General features: G+C 34.8%; 1 protein-coding gene across 8 annotated transcripts in view; it reads left to right on the top strand.

Moving 5' to 3' along the window:
* CHN1 (chimerin 1) overlaps positions 1-21,589 on the top strand; it is a 199,665-nt gene that overhangs the window by 101,531 nt on the left and 76,545 nt on the right. For 7 of the 8 annotated variants that reach the window (XM_077957227.1, XM_077957223.1, XM_077957224.1 and 4 more), the window contains one exon: positions 19,607-19,895. The exons of the other annotated variant lie outside the window; for it this stretch is intronic. In XM_077957227.1, coding sequence (XP_077813353.1) covers positions 19,607-19,895 — 289 coding nt within the window. The remainder of the gene's footprint in view (positions 1-19,606; positions 19,896-21,589) is intronic. 8 annotated transcript variants of the gene reach the window in all.

Raw genomic sequence — 21,589 nt, 5'->3', positions numbered from 1 at the left:
TGGCAGCCAAGGAGTTTTAAAGCTCTGTGACTCCCCCAGGATTTTCTTGGAATTTTCCAAGCAAGCCCAATTCCCATAAAAATAACTAAAATTGTACTCTTTATTTTTCCTATATCATTGTAACAGACAGACAAGAGCATATTTTGGGGTGACAATAATAGGTAATTGAGAATATTTTAGGGACTTCCTGTTTATATATTTTTTTAGTTTATTAATTTTGTTATTATGGTAGAATTCTTAGACAAGAATTTTCTGCCACTGTTGGGGAGAAAGTTAACATAGAATCACCTTTTAAAAAATTTATCGTAGTATGCCCAGAGAGACATGATCTTGTAGAAAAAAACTCTTGAAATAATGAAATTATTCTATCTTTGCAGTAAGGAATGAGAATTGGAATTAGGTTTGACTACAAGTAACTCGGTAAGAAGTTACAATTTCTTTGTTTTTTTTGAGACAATCTTGCTCTGTTGCTAGGCTGGAGTGCAGTGGCACCCTCTTGGGTCACTGCAACCTCCGCCTCCTGGGTTCAAGTGATTCTCCTGCCTCAGCCTCCCAAGTAGGTGGGACTACAGGTGCGCACCACCACACCCAGCTAATTTTTGTATTTTTTTTTTTTTTTTTTTAGTAGAGACAGGGTTTCACCATGTTGGCCAGGATGGTCTCAATCTCCTGACCTCGTGATCCGCCCACCTCGGCTTCCCAAGTGCTGGGATTACAGGTGTGAGCCACCGCACACGGCCAGAAGTGACAATTTCTTTCCCAAAATAGTTGTTTATTTTTCTCCCATGTTCAAAGAATTGGGAGTGACTTCAAGGCTGGTGTGGCTCTCCACAAGGTGAGAGGCCCAGACTAGTTCCATTTTGTTGCTTTTCCTGTGTGTGGCACCCAAATTTATCTCGTGGTAGCTGCAAGGCACCATGCACATTCCAGCTAATGAGACGGAGAGGGGTGAAGATACCATTTTGATTTATTCTCATTTGTCACTCCTACCAGCAAGGTAAAAGAAGCTGAGAAATGTAGTCATTAGTTTAGGGAGCCGTGTTCACACCTGAAAACCAGAATTCTATCACTAATAAAAAAGAGAGAAATGATTATTGGGAGGCTATCAGTAGTCTCTGCAGCAGAAATAAAAGATGGATTTCTGTCAGATTTAGGAGCAAGTCATTCAGTTGCAGAAATACTTTAAGTGCATTCTTTCCTTCTCTCTGCCTCTTTTTTTCACCGCAGGCCTTTTTTTATTAATAGTCCCAGAAGAGAATAGATTGTGAATCAGTTCTAAGGAACCTATTATTTCTGTGTTGTCTGAACTGTCTTGCTTAGCCAGCTTTCATTTTCATTGTATTTATTTTTGTGTTTTCTATCGAGTTATGAGTTTGCTTGTTTTCCAAATAAAAGTACTTACATATATAGGTAGCTTAACTAGCCACTAGATGGGCTGATGAAACTCTACATTGCTTCTTTGAACTACCTTAGGAACTGAGGGGAATACTTTATTACATGGAGCCAAACTTTGGAGTATTTTGATTTTTTTAAACTATCCTGCCAGTAGAACTAACACGTCTAAGACGTATCTGAAAATTTATATGTTTATATATATGTGTATATATGTATAACACACACAAGCACACAGAGGTTTATTTTCTCTGTTGATAATTCTGTTGTGATCTTAAGGCAAATGTTGATCTTCTGTCATTTATGCTGACAACCGTTCAAGGACAGGCTTCTACTCTGCCAAAATACAAAAGAGTAAATGCATTTCTCTTACATTATAATGTGCCAAACAATAAAAATTCAGTAAGTGTACACAATAAGATATTGCTTTATTCAGGAATAATCATCTTTTCAGTCTTTAAAATCAGCAAATTTCAGAAACTGGATAAGAGAACAAGGTTGCAAATGGTTATCCAGCATTTTATATCCAAATTTTGCCAGAACACACAGATTTTGGAATACACCAATTTTAGAATTTGCCAGAATGTATCAATAGAAGGTGGGAGGAGAAATTCCTTTCTTTCTTTGCTTCCCTCCTCTCTGTACTCTTTCACATTTAATTATAAACCATTTCACTAAATTTATATATATAATTTGAACGTTGATATGATATTTACAGCATAGGTAAAAAGGTAATTTATACTATTAGATAATATATGTATATTTTATATATATATATGGTTGGTGATATTCACTAACCAACAAATACAAATTTTGAAGATTTGTTGATAAACAGAATTAAGTACAGTGGTGTTGGAAACAGAAAAACTAGAAGCACCAATACCCATCACCATTGAAGGTTAAATGTTTAATGTAGTCATTATCTGAATTTACTCATTTACTTTGCAGGTTAAGAGGATGAATATGATATACACAAAATGTGGGCTTCTGTGTAGTGCTGTGTGCATGTCTTTCTCAAAATTGTGTAAAAGCGTGATGTGACAAACTGAATTGGACTGACATCATAATTTTCAGCACAAATACATGTATTGGTTACTAAAATACTTTTATTGAAAGATATATATTAAGTTCATATAGTTACCTACCTAATTAAACTGTCCTCTCTAGCCCAGCCAGATGTCACCATATGCTTTTTAGAAAACTGTGATTTAAAAGTGTTTAGTTTTTAAGAAATTAGCAAAGCTAAGGAAGAGGTGACAGGCTGGTAACATGCCTTGAAAACAGTATGAAATAAAATAAGGAACTTGATTTTTAGAGGGAGGAGAATACAGATAAATATGTGAAGTTAAGAGGTTTGTGTTTTCTCTTTTATAAGCTTAACTTTTAGCATATCTAATACCTAGAGAAGTTAATGAGTTATGTAGCAGTATCCAGTTCTATCTCAGGAATACACACCAGGCTCTTTATACTGTACTGGGGCTTATAATGAACATACGTAGATTTCATATATAAAGGAGTTTTTTTTTTTTAATTTTAGATTTGGTCTTTGTGACTTCTCATTTTCCAGCTTCTATAATTAAAAAAAAAACTGAAGCCCAAAATTATTAAGAACTTTATAAATGTCATATAAGCATACATAGATGTGGATTTAGAGTCAGTATAGGTGTTTTGGGTGTTCTTAATTAATTGGTCCGAAGTCACTTTCCTCTTTTATCAGAAATGTTTCAATGTCTTGATTTTAAGCACATTGACTTCTCTCTGCTCACTGAAACTGTTGATGAACCTTCAACTCTCCTCTGTGAACAGTTTTTTGTGAGTTGAGCTGAGGAGAAAATGGAAACTTTGCATATATATAATTAATACTTATGGTAGAATCTGAAGGGATTGAGATTTCAGAGACCTACTTTGCTGTGAATAGCATAATTTTTCAGATGGTCCATTCAGTTTTTGGATTAAGGGTAATGACTTCTGTTGTCTTGCATGAAGAGATGTGTTTGGATTTACAGAGGGAAGGGCAGCTATTAATTTGTCTCAATGGATTGTCCGTTTGGTTCTAATCTATACCCCTGTTTTTCTGAAGTTGCTTATTTATCTTTTTTAACTTAATAATTTTTAAGTGCAATTACAGTATTGTTAACTCTATGCACATTGTTGTACAACAGATCTCCAGAACTTTTTCCTCTTGTGTGACTGAAACTCTATAGCCATTGAACAACTCCCCATTTCCACCTTCCTCCTACCCCATAGCAGCCACCATTCTACTTTTTGTTTGCATGATTTTGACTACTCTAGATATCCATATAAGTGGATTCTTTTTATGATTGGCTTATTTCACTTAACATGATGTCCTCACAGTTCATCCGTGTTGTAGCATATGAAAGGATTTCCTTCATTTTAAAAGCTGAATAATACTCCATTGTGTGTGTGTGTGTGTGTGTGTGTATACACACAGTAGTCCTCTCTTATCTGCGGTGTATACATTGAAGACCCCAGTGGATGCCTGAAACTGTGGATAGTACTAAATCCTGTGTGTCTGTGTGTGTGTGTGTGTGTGTGTGTGTGTGTGTGTATACACACAGTAGTCCTCTCTTATCTGCGGTGTATACATTGAAGACCCCAGTGGATGCCTGAAACTGTGGATAGTACTAAATCCTGTGTGTCTGTGTGTGTGTGTGTGTGTGTGTGTGTGTGTGTGTATATACACACAGTAGTCCTCTCTTATCTGCGGTGTATACATTGAAGACCCCAGTGGATGCCTGAAACTGTGGATAGTACTAAATCCTGTGTGTCTGTGTGTGTGTGTATACTATGTTTTTTCCAGATGATAATGAGCTACTAAGTGACTAACAGGTAGGTAGCTTATACAACATGAATATGCTGGATAAAGGGACAGTTCATGTCCTGGGAGAGACAGAGAGTGAAGAGGCAAGATTTCATCATGCTATTCAGAATGGCGCACAATGTAAGACATGTGAATTATTTATTTCTGAAATTTTCCATTTAATATTTTCAGACCGTGGTTGACCCTAGGTAACTGAAACCACAGAAAACGAAACCATGGATAAGGTGGACTACTGTACCACATTTTCTTTATCCACTCATCCATCAATGGACGTCTTGGTTGCTTTCACATCTTGGCTATCGTGAACAATGCTGCCGTGAATATGGGTGTGCAAGTACCTTCAAGATCCTGTTTTCCATCCTTTTGAATAGATATGCGGTAGTTGGATTGCTGGGTCATTTTTATTTTTGAGGAACCCCCATACTGTTTTTCATAGTGTTTTTCACCATTTTACAGTCTCACCAACTGTACACAAGCATTCCATTTTCTCCACATCCTCACCAGTATTTGTTATTTTCTGGCTTTTTATTTTTGATAGTGACCATTTTAATGGCCATGAAGTGATATCTCATTATGGTTTTGATTTGCATTTCCCTGATGATTAGTGATGTTGAACATCTTTTCATATGCTTTTTGGTCATTTGTACGTCTTCTTTGGAGAAATGTCTATTCCTTTGGCCAGTTTTTAACTGGGTTATTACTACCTTTTGGTTATTGAGTTGTAGGAGTTCTTTATATGTTTTATATATTCTGGATATTAGCCCCATATCTGATAATATGGTTTACAAATATTTCCTCCCATTCCCTAGGTTACCTTTTCACTCTGTTGATTGTTTCCTTCATTGTGCAGAAGTTTTTTGTGCTATAGTGCCATTTGTCTGTTTTTGCTTTTGTTACTTGTGCTTTTGGTGTCATAGCGAAGAAATTACTGCCCATTCCAATGTCATGAAGTTTTCCCCCTGTGTTTTGTTCTAGGAGTTCTATTGTTTCAGGTCTTCTATTTAGGTCTTTAATCCATTTTGAGTTGATGTTTGTACATGGTGTATACAAATGATTCCTTTGCATGTAGACATCTAGATTTCCCAACACTATTTGTTGAAGAGACTATCCTTTTCCTGTTGTGTAGTCTTGGTACTCTTGTTAAAGATCATTTGACCATACACATGAGAGTTTATATCTATCCTCTTTCACTGGTCTGCGTCCAAAACCATACAGTTTTGATTACTGTAGCTTTGTAGCTTTGTTATATACTTTGAAATGAGGACATTTGAGGCCTCCAGCCTTGTTTGTCTTTTTCAAGATTGTTTTGGCCGTTTGTGGTCTTTTGAGATTTCATATGAATTTCAGGATTTTTTTCTATATCTTTAAAAATCCTATGGAGGTTTTGGTAGGGATTGCTTTAGTTTATAGATTGCTTTGGATAGTATGGACATTTTAACAATATTAAGTCTTCTAACCCGTAAACATGAGTGTCTTTGCATTAATTTGAGTCGTCTTCAATTTCTTTCAGTGATGTTTTGTAGTTTTCAGTATAGAAGTCTTTTGCCTCTTAAGTTTATTTCTAAGTATTTTATTCTTTTTGATACCCTTGTAAATGGAATTGTTTTCTTAGTTACCCTTTCAGATTGTTCATTGTTACTGCATAGAAATATAGCTGATTTTTCAGTTTTGATTTTTATATCCTGCAATTTTACTGAATTCATTTTTTTTGGTTCTAATAGTTTTCTTGTGGAGTCTTTAAGGTTTTCTACATATAAGATGATGCCATCTGTGAACAGAGGTAATTTTACTTGTTCCTTTGCAATTTGGATGCTTTTAATTTGTTTTTCTTGCCTAATTGCTCTGCCAAGAACTTCCAGTACTAGGTTGAATAGAAGTGGTGAGAGTGGCCATCCTTGCCTTGTTCCTGATCTTAGAGGAAGAGCTTTCAGTTTTTCAGCATTAAATTTGATATAAGGTGAGGGCTTTTCATCTATGACCCTTCTTATGCTGAGGTAATTTCCTTCTATTCCCAGTTTGTTGAGTGGTGTTTTTGTTTTTTGATTTTTGTTTTTAAATCATGCAAGGGTGCTGAATTTAGCTAGATACTTTTTCTGCATCAATTCAGGTGATCATGTGATTGTTGCCCTTCATTTTGTCAATGTGGTATATTACATTTATTGATTCTGTATGGTGACTCATTTTGCATCCCGGGGTAAATTTCATTTTATGTATGTAATTCTTTTAATGTGCTATTTAATTCGGTTCACTAGGTTGTTAAGGATTTTTGTTTCAATATTCATCAAGGATATTGGTCTATAGTTTTCTTGTAGTAATCTTTGTCTGGCTTTGGTATCACAGTAATGCTAGCATCATAAAATGAGTTGGGAAATATTCCTTCCTGTCTTAGTCTGTTTGTGCTGCTGTAACAAAATACAGCAGACTGGGTAATATATAGACACTTGATATTTATTTCTCATAGTACTGGCATCTGGTAAATCCAAGACCATGGTGTTAGCACATTTGGTGTCTGATGAGGGCCCAGACTTTGCTTCCAAGATGGCAATTTGAACACTGTGTTCTCACATTGTGAAAGGAACAGAAGGGAAAAAGGGCCAAACCCTTTGTGAAGCCTCTTTTATAAAGGCTTTAATTCCATTTACAAAGTAAGAGCCCTTGTGAACCGATTGTTTCATAAAGGCCCCACCTCTTAATACTCCCGCATTGGAGATTAAGTTTTAACATTAATTTTGCAGGGGACACAGACATTCAAATAACACCTCCTCTTCAAATTTTTAGAAGAGTCTGAGAAGGAATGACAATTATTCTTTTTTAAATGTTTGGTAGAGTTTTTCACTGAAGCCATCTGGTCCTGGCCTTTTCTTTATTGGGAGGCTGTTGATTACTGATTTGATGTCCTTGCTAGTTATAGGTCTGTTCAGATTTTCTGTTTCTTTATAATTCAGTCTTGGTAGGTTTTATATTTATGTGAATTAATTCATTTTTAGGTTATCCAGTTTGTTGACATATAATTATTCATGATCATTTCTTTTACTTTTTATTTTTGTGGCATCTGTTGTAATGTTTCTTGTTTCACTTCTGATTTATATGAGTCTTTGCTATAGTTTTCTTAATGGCTTGTCAATTTTGTTGATCTTTTTAAAAAACTAACTCATAGTTGATTTTTTTCCTCTTGTTTTTCTAGGGTCTATTTTGTTTATTTCAGCTCTAATCACTGCTGTTACCTTCCTTTTGCTAACTTTGGGTTTTATTGGACCTTTTTTTCCCCCTAGTTCCTTGAGGTATAAAATTATTTGATTGGGATCTTTCTTTTTTAATATAAGTATTTACCACTATAAACTGCCTCTTAGTTCTGCTCTTGCTGCATCCCAAAAGTATGTTGTGCTTTTATTTTCATTTGTCTCAAGATATTTTCTCGTTTTCCTTGTGATTTCATCTTTGACCCATAGTTTTTCCAAGAGTATATTATTTAATTTCCACATATTTGTGAATTTTTTAGTTTTTCTACTGCTATTGATATCTAGTTTCATTTCATTGTGATCAGAAAAGATACTTGGTATGATTTCAGCCTCCTTAAATTTTTAAAGACTTGTTTTGAGGCCTACTGGAGAATATTCCATGTATATGTGAGAAGAATGTGCATTCTTCTGCTGTTTGGTGGAGTGTTCTGTGTATGCCTGTTAGGTTCAGTTGGGGTATAATGCTGTTTAAGTCTTCCTATTCCTTGTTGGTTGTCTATCTGGTTTTTCTATTCATTATTAAAGTAGGGTATGGAAATTTCCTACTATTATGTTACTATGAATTTCTCCTTTCAATTCTGTCAGTGTTAGCTTTGTATATTTGGGTGCTCTAATAGGTGAAAATATATATATATATATATATATATTTTTTTTTTTTTCCCCTTCCTCTTCTTCTTCTTGTTTGAGATGGTCTTGCTGTATTGCCCATGCTGGTCTCAAACTTCTGGGCTTAAATGATGCTTCTGCCTTGGCCTCTTGAGTAGCTGGGACTAGGACAGGTACACACTATGCATCTGGCTAGGTGCCTGTATCCTTATATTTATACGTGCTATATCTTTTTGGTGAATTGACCCTTTTATTATCATACAATGTTCTTCTTTGCCTCTTGTAACAGTTTTTTACTTAGTAAAAGTCTGTTTTCCCTGATACAAGTATGGTCACCTGCCTTCCTTTGGTTACCATTTGCATGGAATATAAAGATATCCACCGTTTCACTCTTGGCCTATGTGTTTTTACGTCTAAGATGAGTCTTTTGTAGACAGTGTATAGTTGAATCTTGCTTGTATATTTATTCAGCCACTCTCTATCTTTCAATTGGAAAGTTTAATCCATTTACATTTAAACTAATTATGGATAGTGGAGGACTTACTATTGCCATTTTGTTAATTGTTTTCTGCTTATCTTATAGCTATTGTCACTGTTCTCTGGTTGCTTTCATTTTTGTTTCATTCTTTTTTTTTTTATGTGCTTTGATTCCCTTCTCATTTTCTTTTGTATATTTCATGTATATACATACACACACACACACACACAAATTTATTGTGGTTAGAATTCTTCAAGCTTCTTGAATTTGGATTTCTATTTCCTTTCCTCAAACTTGGGATATGATTTCTTCAAATTAGCTCTACTGCTTTTTCTCTTTCTGGAATTCCCATAATGTGTATATTGATACACTTCATAGTATCCGGTAAGTCCCTTAGGATTTCTTCACTTTTTTAAGTTCATTTTTCTCTTTATTCTTTGGGGCCGGTAATTTCAAATGACCTGTCTTTAAGTTTGCTGATTCTTCTGCTATATAAAGTCTGCTGTTGAACCCCTTTTTAATCCATTTATTGTATTCTTCAGCTATAGAATTTATTGGTTTCTTTTTTATAGTTTCTTTGTCTTTGTTGATTTTATTTTGTCATGCATTTTTTTCCTTGACATTGTTTAGTTGCTTATTTGTGTTGTCTTGTAGATCAATGAGTTTCTTTTAGACGTTTATTTTGAATTCTTTTTCAGATGTTTCATAGATACCCATTTCTATGGCTTTAGTTTCAGGATATTTATTTTGTTCCATTGATTGTGCTATTTCCTTGTTTCTTCATATGCTTTATAAGTTCATTCTTGTTTTTAGCTGAGTGTGTTTGAAAAAAATAACCACCTTTTTCAGCCTTTATGGACTGGTTTCATACGGGAGAAAACCTTTATCAATTAACCTATGTAGAGATTCTAGGGGCCTCTAAAACCTTTTAGGGGAGATGTGTTTTCTCTGGCCTTGTGTGTGTAATTTCCCAGTTAGAGAGATTTGCTGGTTTCTTTTTCAGGAGCTTTTAATCTCTTGCTCCCTCTGGTATCTGTGGGTAGTTTTGCAGGTTCTTGGTCTGCAGCAGCAATCTGTCCCACTCTCCCCTGAATCAAGTGAGACGTTAGTCCCTTGAATGGCTCCCTGAAAAGTTGGAACACCATATTCACACTCCAGTCTTCTCCCTCCCACCTTTGGTGGATTCACCCCGGGCTGCACTGGCTTCTCTGTGGCACCATAAGACCTCTTTTGCTGCTGCAAGCCATCCTTACATTACCAGTTCCATTATTGCTTTGAGTTCTGTGAGGCAAGAGGAAAAACAATCCTTCAAGAAACCCTCTGAAAAGCCAACATTGCATGCATGTTCTTCTTCCTGCTGCTCTCCCCCATCACCCAGAAGCTGCAAAAAGAGCTTAACTATGCCAGCTTGGGGAAGAGGTTATTGTGGATAAAGTGAAATGGCTCTTCTTACCTTTCAATGCACCTCTTCTGGGCTTTGCACTTACCTGGAGTACTGCAACTTCTTAATTGGTTTCTGAAGTTCTCATAAAGGTATTTTGATTTATTGATATATTACCCTTATCTTATTAAATGCACTGAATGTTTGTTTTGATTTGTCTCCCCTCAACACCCCATATTTCCCTTTCTTCCTTGAGTATAGAACAGATCTATGAATGCTTCATGTTATCCCCAGGCTACAATTGCCACCTTATGGTTCTTGTCATCCTTCCGAGTGAGTGTTTCTCCCTCCTCTTGCTCCCCATCTGCTCTTATTTCAGACAATTGTGTAGCTTTTGGCTCAGCTTCTGCTCTCAATTATGGTTATTCTCCAAGCTGCAGATTGACCTTTCCTGCTAGGACTTTCAAAATTTCGCCAAGGGTTCCAATAACTGTTTGCTGCCAGGCTTTTAGGTTCACTGAAAAAAAAAAAATCTCTTCATGACTCAGGTGTTTTGATTTTTAGAGATGGTACCTAATGTGCAAGGTTATATTTGAGTCTCTATTGAATATGGTTTTTCCTGGTGCTTTTGATCATATAGTTATTAATTTATTTTCTGAAAATATCTTCACATGTTCTATAAATATACCTAAGTGCAGGCACTACCTATAGTAAATATTTATAAGTCTATCTGTCTTTAAAAATGAACTAAGGTCCTCCAGGGCAGAAATGACATCTTGTACATCTTGGTTTCCTTAAACCTTGTGCAGTGGTTGGCATATACTGGGCTTATTTAGTAGAATTGCATTGAATAATAAATTGTCAGACTTAGAACGCTTTTCTATGATACAGTTCTTGGCATAAATAAGAAACTGCAGAAATCCATTTTTCATTCTGTTTACCACTCTTGTCTTAGGACCTCTTAAGTAGACAGATATTTATGATTTCTTTGTTATGTTGCTCTAAAAAATACATAGCCTAATTATGGGGCTTTTGATAATCTTTTTGGCCCTGTGATTTTAAATAAATATAGGTGGTTGATTATTCAGAAGATGCCTTTGCAGTCAGACAGTCCTGGATTCAAATTCTGTTTTACATTTTCTATATGACTTTGGGCAAGTTACTGTATCTCCCTAAATTTCAGTTTCCTTATCTATTAAATGAGGATGTAATAATAATAATAATAATACCTCCTAGAGATACTGGAGGGATTATTTGAGATAATACATACGTGGTGCCTAGGATATAACACTAAAAAAGTGTTAGATAGTATTATTAAAATAAACACACAGAGATACATTCTGTGTTACATTTTAAGCCTTTTGCTTCTTAGCCATTAAAAATCAACAAGTGGTAACTATTGTTATGTTGATAATTATTTTTTTCATCTAATAGGTTGATTATATCTGATGCCTAATATCTTCATTAGAGAGAAAAGCTAATTAACCCCAGAAACTAAGTAGCAAATACAAATATGGTTTATTGCTTTTCCAGAGTCAGAAATCCTAGTATAGTTGTAGTTAAAGTCTGATAAGAATAGCCAGCAGCTTAATGTAATTTTTTATCTTAAAAACTTAGCTCTCCAAGCACAAAATAATACATGTTATATAATTCCATTTATATAAAATAGAAAATTAAAGCAACAGAAAACAGATTAAGTGGTTAAATAGGACAAGGCCAAACTGCAGAAAAGCATGAGGAAGCCATTGGAGGTATTGGAAATGTTCTACATCTTGACCATGATAATAATATATACCAAAACACATTGAATTGTGCACTTTCAGTGGAAGCAGTTTATTCTATGTAAATTATACATTAATAAACGGATTTTTTTTTAGTAAGACTTTTTTTCTGAGAAAAATGTGGTACTCTGCTGATTGTTAATGAATACTAAGTCCTAAACCTAAAGGCATGTACTTGACCAAATTTAGGTCTGTGTCTGCTCATTTATAGTAGCATCCTGCCCATATTGGAAATCAGACTGTTAGCAGCGTCAGACCTCCAAAATATGGTCCTGAAGCTGGAAATAAATGGGAAATGCCTAAATACCCATCACAAAACCCATACCTTTATTCCAAAAGAGTGCTCAATAATCCCAATCAGAGTCTATTTAAGACAGTTTTGTATAAAAATTAATAAATCCTTTTGTCTTGTTTCCAAGCTTACAGTGGATAAAAAGCAAATTGGAAGGAGAACACAGTTAATAACCTGCAAGGAGGATTTAAAAATATAAAACTAGATCTAAGAACTAGAAGTTCAATAATTGGGGTCAATTTAGGTTAGAGAAAGGCAACTCAATACACTACAATAGTCTCTGGGATGTTTCTGTATTCAAACAGTAATATGTTAATAAACTTGAGTCATCAAGAAAAATGTTAAATTGTATTCCACATATGATACTTAGGATGGTGTAATTTATATAGAAATGATTAAATGAAAGCATTGTATTGTTTAACAGAATTAAATAGGGATCTGAAAAATCTACATATGAATTTGTGGGTTTGTGTTTGTACACACGCTCACACTTATGTATTACTCTGTGCTTTTGTAGACTTCTGTCACAGTGTGACTTTTTATCCTGACATAGTAGTAGCCTCATTTATAGTAAGATTTCAGTTAGCTTTTAGTGGGACCAAACACCAACTCTTGAATAAGCCAAGTCTATTATTAATTATTCAAACATATTGATTATTTCTAGGCCTATTCTAGTTTTTAAATGATTGGAATATGTGTAAAATACCTTTCTGTAAGTACAAATATAAATTTATGTAGTAGCGGGACACAATATTTAATATTGGTCCTATGGTTTAGCAGTAAAATGAAACATAGTAGGTAGCAGAAGTTACTATAATTGGCTCACTACATTAAAAAAGTTGTTTGTAGGCCAGGCTCACTAATGTAATCCCAGCACTTTCGAAGGCTGAGGCAGGCAGGTCACATGTAGCCAGGAGTTCAAGACCATCCTGGCCAACATGGCAAAACCCCAATTCTGCTAAATGTTAGCTGGGCTTGGTGGTGCACATCTGTAATCCCAGCTACTCGGGATTACTTGAACCAGGGAAGTGGAGGTTGCAGTGAGCCAAGATTATGCCACTGTACTCCAGCCTGGGTAACAGAGGGAGACTCTGTCTCAGAAAAAAAAAGACAAGTTGTTTATCATTTATTTACTCCCAACTGTCAATAGAAAAAGCAGCTTCATATTATACCGGTCATCACATTAAGACCATTATGGCTGTGTAAATGGCAAACACTCTATCATGGTAATTATCACTTTTTAAATTATGTCCAACAAAACTACAGTAATCTGATTATATTTTGGCAGTTATATGTAATTTCTGTATATTTTTAAGAATTCTTTTTATTATTACATATAGCTAGCTAACTTAGGGGAAACCATTTATGAAGTCTTTACTAATTCTATTCCACTTACTTAGGAGGCATGATATATGCCAAGTACTATGCCTGTCTCTGGTGCTTTAAAGTAAGTAAAACTAATAACCTGTTCTTAAGGACTCACAGGTAATAGCAAACCATTAACAGTTTTCGAGAAGGAAAAAGCATGTGATAGGATCCCTCAAACGCATAATAGTAATTATCACAGTATATGTCCCATAACTTTTTCTATTTTACTGGATACTTAATGTGGTTTCCAGGTTTAGCTATTTATGGATGTTGCTGCCAGATGTATATATATGCTGGTACATATAATCACACATATTGTCTAGGATATTACCTAGGAGTAGGATTAATATGTTGTAGGGTATGTATATATTCAACTTTAGTAAATAATATAAAACTCCTTCGTTAAACAATATAGCAGGTACTGATAATATTAGCTACTCTGTATCCTTGCTGGTACTTAGTATTGTTAAGCTTGTTAAATTTTGCCAGTCTGAGGATTTATTTGCAATTACTGGACTATTTTGTGAGGACCAGTTCTTGGTGTGGGTGTGCTTTCATCCATTGTGTAAATGTGTGTTCTTCCATTATAATAAAAATTTTTGAGTTATCACTTTGATTCCTTCCCCTTCCATTTTGTCTCTTCTCTCTTTCTATAAATGTTAGACTTTCTGGATTGATTCTCTATCTTAATTATTTTCTCTCCTTTTTTATTTTTATCTTTTTGTCTTTTCTTTAAAAATTTCTCAACTTTATCTTTTTTAAAAAAGACTTTCATTTATGCTATATTCCTTTTTCTACTTATTTTTCTATGTATTCTATATTCCTTTTTTATAGCATTCTAATTTTTTTTGTTAAATTCTGTTCAAGAATAGGAACAGGAAATATCTTATTTTGGGTTTTTTAGCGTATTTTCATTCCCATGCATGATTTTGTTTCCTCTAACTTGCCTTGATTCTGTTTGTTTATCATAGTCTTTGTCTTTCATGAGAGGAGTTTTCCTTGGATGTCAGGTGATCCCTGGCTGTCTGCTCATACTCAAGCATATGGGACACTAAAAAGCTGGCTTGTAGTTATGAGAGCTTGGGGGAAGCCTGACAATTATAGGATGATGGTCTCTACTCTTAAGTCTTTTTAGTTGAGTTGATCAGATTTCCAAGAGTAGAATCTTTCAGTCTCCTATCAGGGAAGGTACAAGCCTTCTGATAACCTCATGTTGAAGAGAAATGGAGGTATCAGTTTCCTCAGTATTTAAATTTTAGGTATTTAAAACTTTCACTTAGTTTTCAAGATGATACCTCTGCTTGTATTCCCTTAGTTCCCTATCTCCATGTTTTATCCTGCCTAGAAAACAGAACTTAAGTCTTCTGCCATGGTGGGGAAGGGATAACAATGGGGACAGGATTGGGGAGGGCAGGAGGAATATCTAACTGCTTCTTTAACAGACTTCAAGTTAATCCTTCCAGAGCTATGTCAGTTCCACTGTTCAGAAGATAGCTTCTTTGGAAGTTTAATTAGGCAAATTGGATTTCTTCTGAAAATGATTTATTTGGCCAAGGAAATATCATTATGAGCTGACATAATTTAATACTTTTCCCCATAATCCAAAATTATATAGCAAGATAGACAAAAGTCATAGCTTAACAAAGTTTTGGATGGGAGATCATTTAAGGCTTTGTCTTCCATAGCCTTCCTTAATTCATAGAATTCATCTAAATTTATTTTTTAGTATTTAATTGAATGCATCATCATATTCTTATTTCTGTTTCAACTTTTCTTCCAAGAGTATCTTATGATTGAATGAATGTGTGAGATATTTATATTTCACCATTAGATTAGCTTTTTTGACTCTGGCAAACAACACACAAATTATATTTATGATAAATAAAAGTGTTTTTGTATGTTGGTTGCGGGAAATACTTCTAACATTTTATTGTTAGCTTAGACCAGTGTGTTGTATGTGTTTTGTTTTCTGTTTGTTAACACAAAACATCTGTTAGCTTGGAGCTTTCCTTCAAAGAGATTCTTTCAAATCACTTTGGCCTCAAATTAGAATTAATTCTTGGTTTTGTACAAAGTAAAGTAAAATTCTGAAAGCTATTCTTTATACATTTTTTCATCATTTTTTTCTTCTAGACTGAATTTGTTGTCGATATGATTTATTTGCTGAAAAATAGAAAATATGGTATATTAAGGATTTTGTTTATTTTGGAAAAGATGTTAGAATTATATATCTTGAAAGGCATCTGAATGCATCTGGGCACAGCATTAAACAGCTTTTTAAAATAGGAAACCCAAAACCTGGAATCACTGGAGGAAGATGTTCTTTCTAGAAAGCGGTATTATGTACAACAGTAGCAGTTAAAAGCCTTTCTTTTCTATTTGTTTACTATAGTACCACTCTGGAAAAAATGAATTTTCATCTTGTTGAACTCTACCTAGATGAGAATTGGGCCTATTCAGCTTCAAGTATGTTCACCAAGGAATAAACAGCTATTAAGCAAGGGCAGAGTCAGATAATAAAAGGAAAAGATGAAAAGAAAATTATCCTATAAAAGTCAAAGGGAAATGATTTTGGCAGCTATATGTAATTTCTGTATATTTTTAAAAATTCTTTTTATTATTACATATAGCTAGCTAACTTAGGGGAAACCATTTATGAAGTCTTTACTAATTCTATTCCACTTACTTAGGAGACATGATATATGCCAAGTACTATGCCTGTCTCTGGTGCTTTAAAGTAAGTAAAACTAATAACCAATTCTTAAGGACTCATAGGCAATATGAGTAGCCCTCAATAGTTTTTACAAATCAGTGCTCTGCAGTCAAGGGTTCAGTAGTTGTCACTAGGTCCACTTAATATGTCCTGCTTTCAATATATGTAAATCTCTCGGCTTTCGCCTTTGAATTCAGAGGCCTCATTCCCAGGACGCAGTGGAAAGACCTTCTTTGCTTCTTCTCCTCCCCGCTTTGCACACTGTTGTCTTCCCACTCTATTTAACCAAGTGGCAAATACAAACTTATTCAGAGACATCCAGAAGAAAATTTCACAAAGAGCCCCTCCTTGCCTTTTGTTAACTGTAAAGTAAATCAGTGCAGAGATGTTTCTGTACAGCCAGTGTTGCCAGTTATTTATTTAGCCATCTTCCATGCATATCTATTGAATATTTTTGCTGTTTTACTTTAGTGTTGGTAACTCATTCTGTCATTCTCTACAGGGGCCTAAGCTAACAGAGAAGGAGAAAGGAAACTACCATTTGAGCCTACTATATATATTTAGCTTTCACTTAAATATCCTCATGTAATCCTCCCAGCCATCTGGGGTAGGGTGATGTTATTCCTATTTTTTAGATGCAGAATCTGACGAATGATTTTCCCAAAGTCACCCAGCTAGGAAGTGGCAGATCCAGGATTTAAACTTACAACTGTCTGATGCCAAAGCCTAAGGTTTTCTCTTAAACATATAGGACCCACATTTGCCTGCCCCTGGCCAAACCGTATTTCAAGACTACAGGAGAAGACTGCAAGGGTGCTTTTGTACTTGGACATAAGCAGTAGCTCTGAGATCTTATGTAAGCTTAACTGTTGTGCTCTGTTGTACTAGGCAGTGAGTTTCTTGGTTTTATGGTGTGAGGGAGATACTGAATTCACTTGGTTTTGTGAATCACTTTACAGAATCTTTCTACATAAGAGCAAGATTCTATATGTATATAGTTATTAAAATAAATCAATCTGAAGATGGACTTTTTTAAATTTAGCATTTTGTGCCTTTGTATTGACCCTGTTTTATGTTTATCTTTTTACCATTGGGGTTACCAAGGGACTAGGAACTTTATTGTGAACCACCTAATACTTGACAGTAAAGTACCTGGGTGTTTTGTTAACTATTTGTTGAATAAATGACAATCTGCAAGCAGTGAACTTCAAGGAAAGAGTCTTTCTTTGACCTTAGATTTGGAATCTCCCCCTTTATGGCTCTTCCTATGTAGAATAGGCACATCCATTCCCACCTCTCTCAAAGATTTTCTGTCCTCTTTCTCTTCTTCTAATCCCACAAAGCACAATATGCCTTTCAGATAAAGTGGAGAAGTCTCTGATAGTCTGCTGTGGTGCTGTTCCTAGGTAACTTCCCAAGTTAAAGAGAGTAGCTCAGAGTAGGCAACGAAAGCTTGGCAGTTCTCTTAGTAAAATATAATGCAATTTTTCTTTAAAAAGATCAATCATAATTCCAAAATGGAAATTCTTTTTTTTTTTTTTTTTTTTTTTGCCCTTTGAAGCCAAGTTTTAATCAAACCATGTTATAAATTTTTTTCCTTATCTGATCATCTCCCTTTAGACTGAAAGTTTTATTGAATTGGAAGCCTGGAGCTGAAGTACAGGCGGAGCAGGAATTGGAAATTGTGGGCAGGATCTTCTGAAGTCACTGAGTTGTGAAAGAGAAAAGGACAAATGGGGTTTTTTGCACAGCTCCTTTCAGGTAGCCAGGCCTCTTCTTGGATGAATTAGGCATCGTCCATTGGAAAGAAAGTTAACTCTAGATAGACTTCCACTCTTCAGTCAAACCATTCCCAGTGCAGCCATCTTCACTTCATGCCCTGTGCCCCCTATACTTCTCAGATTTCAGAAGGCAATTGAGTATTTAAATGACTGACACCATTGTTGAATTGTTTTTAAATGCTATATCCACTGTGGAAATGCCCACTGTAAAATCTTAAGTCCCAGCAGGAGTAAAATGGTCTGAGCCCTCACTGAAATGTCTCTGATACAACTGAAATATAAAGGGACTCAGTATTATGTGTGTTTATTATTGTAAGAGTCTTGTAAAAGCTATGAAGTTACTTTCCATGTTGCAGATATTGTATATTAGAAAAAAAAGGAAATGATGAAAGCAGTATATTAAACTGAAAAACTTTTGTATTTAACTTTGCTGTAGAAATTTCACCTTTCTAATTTTTTAGGCTTTATAATGAAAATTTGCTTGGGAGAAATGTGTCTTTAACATTAGAGGAAAATGGAGAACAAGAAAGTTTAATTATATGGATAGTTCACTTAAGTGTAAATCAAAATTTGATTGTTACTAAAGGATGGATAAATTATACTTTAGAAGGGCCAACATGGATAGTATGTTGGATTCTAGATTAAATCGTTATTAAAGTCTAATTTGAACCAAAGAAACAGACATGCCTCTGGCCATTATTTTTAAAAATGTTTTATTTCCTTTCCATATATCCTTTGTGACTTGTTTAGTTTTTAATTAGTCTCACTCAGGGTTACCTTCAGGAGACCATGACATTGGCAGCTCTTGTTACCATGTTGCCTTTTGACGTCTGCTTTCATTAGAGTCAGTGCATTTTCTTGCCTGTGTCTTCCTGCAAGGACACTGATGTTAATCATGCCAAATTGGATCCATTTCTGAGGCTTGCTGCAGGAAACAAAATACTGAAATTATCATAAAAGTAAACCATTATTCTTCAGTTGTTAGAGCACATCATCAGAACATAAAATTGAAAACAGAATTTCTATAGTCCAGTAGCTTATGACTTTTGTGCCATATTTGTGCCATATATGTGCAATATATATATTGCAAACATTTCTTGCACAGACCTAACCAGCAGACAGAATAATGACTTTTTAAAAAGGAAAGAATAAGTCCTTGGCTTGTGGCTAGAAGTAGCAAAAGTGTGTTTCTGTGCCATGCTGCCTTGCATGGCTCAGGTTTCTGGAGTCAGCTCTACTTTGATTGCTGGCATCATATTCTGGTTAGCCCTAAATGGAGCTTTCCTTTTAAAAGACATGACTGCTGAGGTCTAAAGTACATTGAATATTCTTATTGATCAACTTGAAGAAAAAATGTTAGTATAGAAATGTCATCTATTATGGAGTTGGCCAATTGAATATTGACTATGTTTTAATGTGGTGTGAGGTTTATTTTCTCCCATTTTTTCCACAGGCACAATAAAGTGGTTTAAAAAGATAAATAAAAAAAAAATTCTTCCTTCTATGGTAGGCATGCTTTTGACTAGTTGTCCCTAGTTATTACAAGTTCATTCTTTGTGTTCAAAGGTTTAATTTTATATATTCCAGACGACTTAGAGAGATTAGCCACAGCTTATTTAAACAAAGAAGATACACACAAAACAAAGCAATAGTTTTTTGTTTTGTTTTGTTTTTCAGAAAGAATTCAGTTGCTTACTTTTCTTAAAAACATCTTTCCCATTTCATTGAGGCAGATTTGGAAGTCAAACCAGAAACTTCAGGCTCTACTACGATGGCAAGCACTTTGTTGGGGAGAAACGCTTTGAGTCCATCCACGATCTGGTGACTGATGGCTTGATTACTCTCTATATTGAAACCAAGGCAGCAGAATACATTGCCAAGATGACGATAAACCCAATATATGAGCACATAGGATACACAACCTTAAACAGAGAGCCAGCATACAAAAAACATATGCCAGTCCTGAAAGAGACACATGATGAGAGAGATTCTACAGGCCAGGATGGGGTGTCAGAGAAAAGGGTAAGCTACTATGAAACCACACTTTATCTTTTTCTGTTTGGGGTTCTTTTAAGAAAGCCATTATTGCCAGAAGAGATTGATTTCTCCACAGTGCTTTGGAAAGTATATGCATTTTTCTTAATGTCTAGTTTCTGTGATGCTGAGCTTTGCATATAACTAATTCTTGTTCTATTAAAATATGTCAGGTTTACTTTTATATTCCTCATTATGTTCTGTTTTATCCGTTTCACAATTTAAAAACTATGTTGGAAAAATGGCCCCTAATAAAAAATAGTTCAGGGAATTGGTCAGAAGCATAACTCCTGGTCAAGAAAAGATAGCTACTATTACATAAGTAATTGAGGGGGTTGCATTGTCTCACAAAATTACTTTACTGTTTTCCTTAAAGATAATTTACTTTATAAATAGTTGTGTTCTTAGCAAGATGCTATGTGTGTGTGTATATATATACACACACATTTTGGGAGTCAGTCATTCTTGAGTAGGAGGACGATTTATCTCTTTATAATCTGTTAAGAAGTAATTGAATGAGTATGATTTACTTTTACTTTTCTTTAATTATAAAAGACAATTTAAGTTTTTTAGCTGTCATATTTTAATTGTGATATATTTCAGGTTAACATAAAAGTTTTAATTTCTTGGCATTAAGATTATTTTACTTCTGAAAATTGTCCCCAGCCTCCTACTCACCCCTAAGAAAAAAGTAAGAGATTTTCCTGATGTTTTATAGTGTGTGACATTTAGTTGGGGGCATTTTATGTATTGTAATTGGAACTGTGTTAATTCATAGTTATGTTTTTAAGTATCTTCAACTGCTAAATCAAAGAAATGCAGTAGGTCTTGAGCTTGGATTCTATCACCAAATAGATCTGTGTGCAAGTTGTAATACCTGATTTGTCTCTGCTTTTGATTGTCTTATTTGTAAAATTGTGATAATGGTCAAGTTGCTGTGAGGAGTGAGTGAGATAGCTAGTGTAAAATGCTCCATCAGCACTTGGCACATGTAGACACTCAGTGTAAGTCTGGTGGTAATGTTATTATATAGCAGCCATCTTACCTCAAGGCAGCATCCTCAAATAATTTCCCATTACCTTAGAGTATTTGGGTACAGAATGAAAATGAGAAAGTTTGTGTCCAGCTCAAATTTTAGCTTTTGGCAGATCTTACATTGGCATTTTGTGGCTACGGAGAAATCAGCATTTAAAAGGATAAACTGTAGAAAATATGTAAAAATGATTTTTTATATATTCATATTTGCTAGGAATTACAAATCTTGTTTGGAAGTAGCCAGAGCTTAAAATCCTAAATACCTGTTGTGTTTAATATTGTTCTTTTCATGGTCTAGTTCCTATTTTCTCACTATTAGTTGGTTTTCCATCTATGGCATTTTTCAGTAATGCTTATATTTGAATATCTAATACTGACATTATATTCTTTGCAGATTTGCTAGAACATTCTAAGTCAGCATTTGTGAAATGTTTAAAAATGTGTACATGTGAGTCTTCAAAATTGATCAGCCTAGTGATAACCTTTGTTAATGCATTCTGTACGTGCTTTCCAACACCAAGGGACTTCAGCTAAAGACACTTAGCTGTTTAACATTAGGCAAGTCATTTGACTTCACCAGGCCTTGGTTGTCCCCCCATCAAAGTGGAAGTGATATTCACAGAGATAGTAAGCTGAGGTAGATACCT

The sequence above is a fragment of the Macaca mulatta genome, chromosome 12, assembly GCF_049350105.2.
Source record: "Macaca mulatta isolate MMU2019108-1 chromosome 12, T2T-MMU8v2.0, whole genome shotgun sequence".
Lineage (NCBI taxonomy): Eukaryota > Metazoa > Chordata > Mammalia > Primates > Cercopithecidae > Macaca > Macaca mulatta.
The sequence above is the reverse complement of the archived record's forward strand: the minus strand, read 5'-3'. Positions and strand labels throughout refer to the sequence as shown.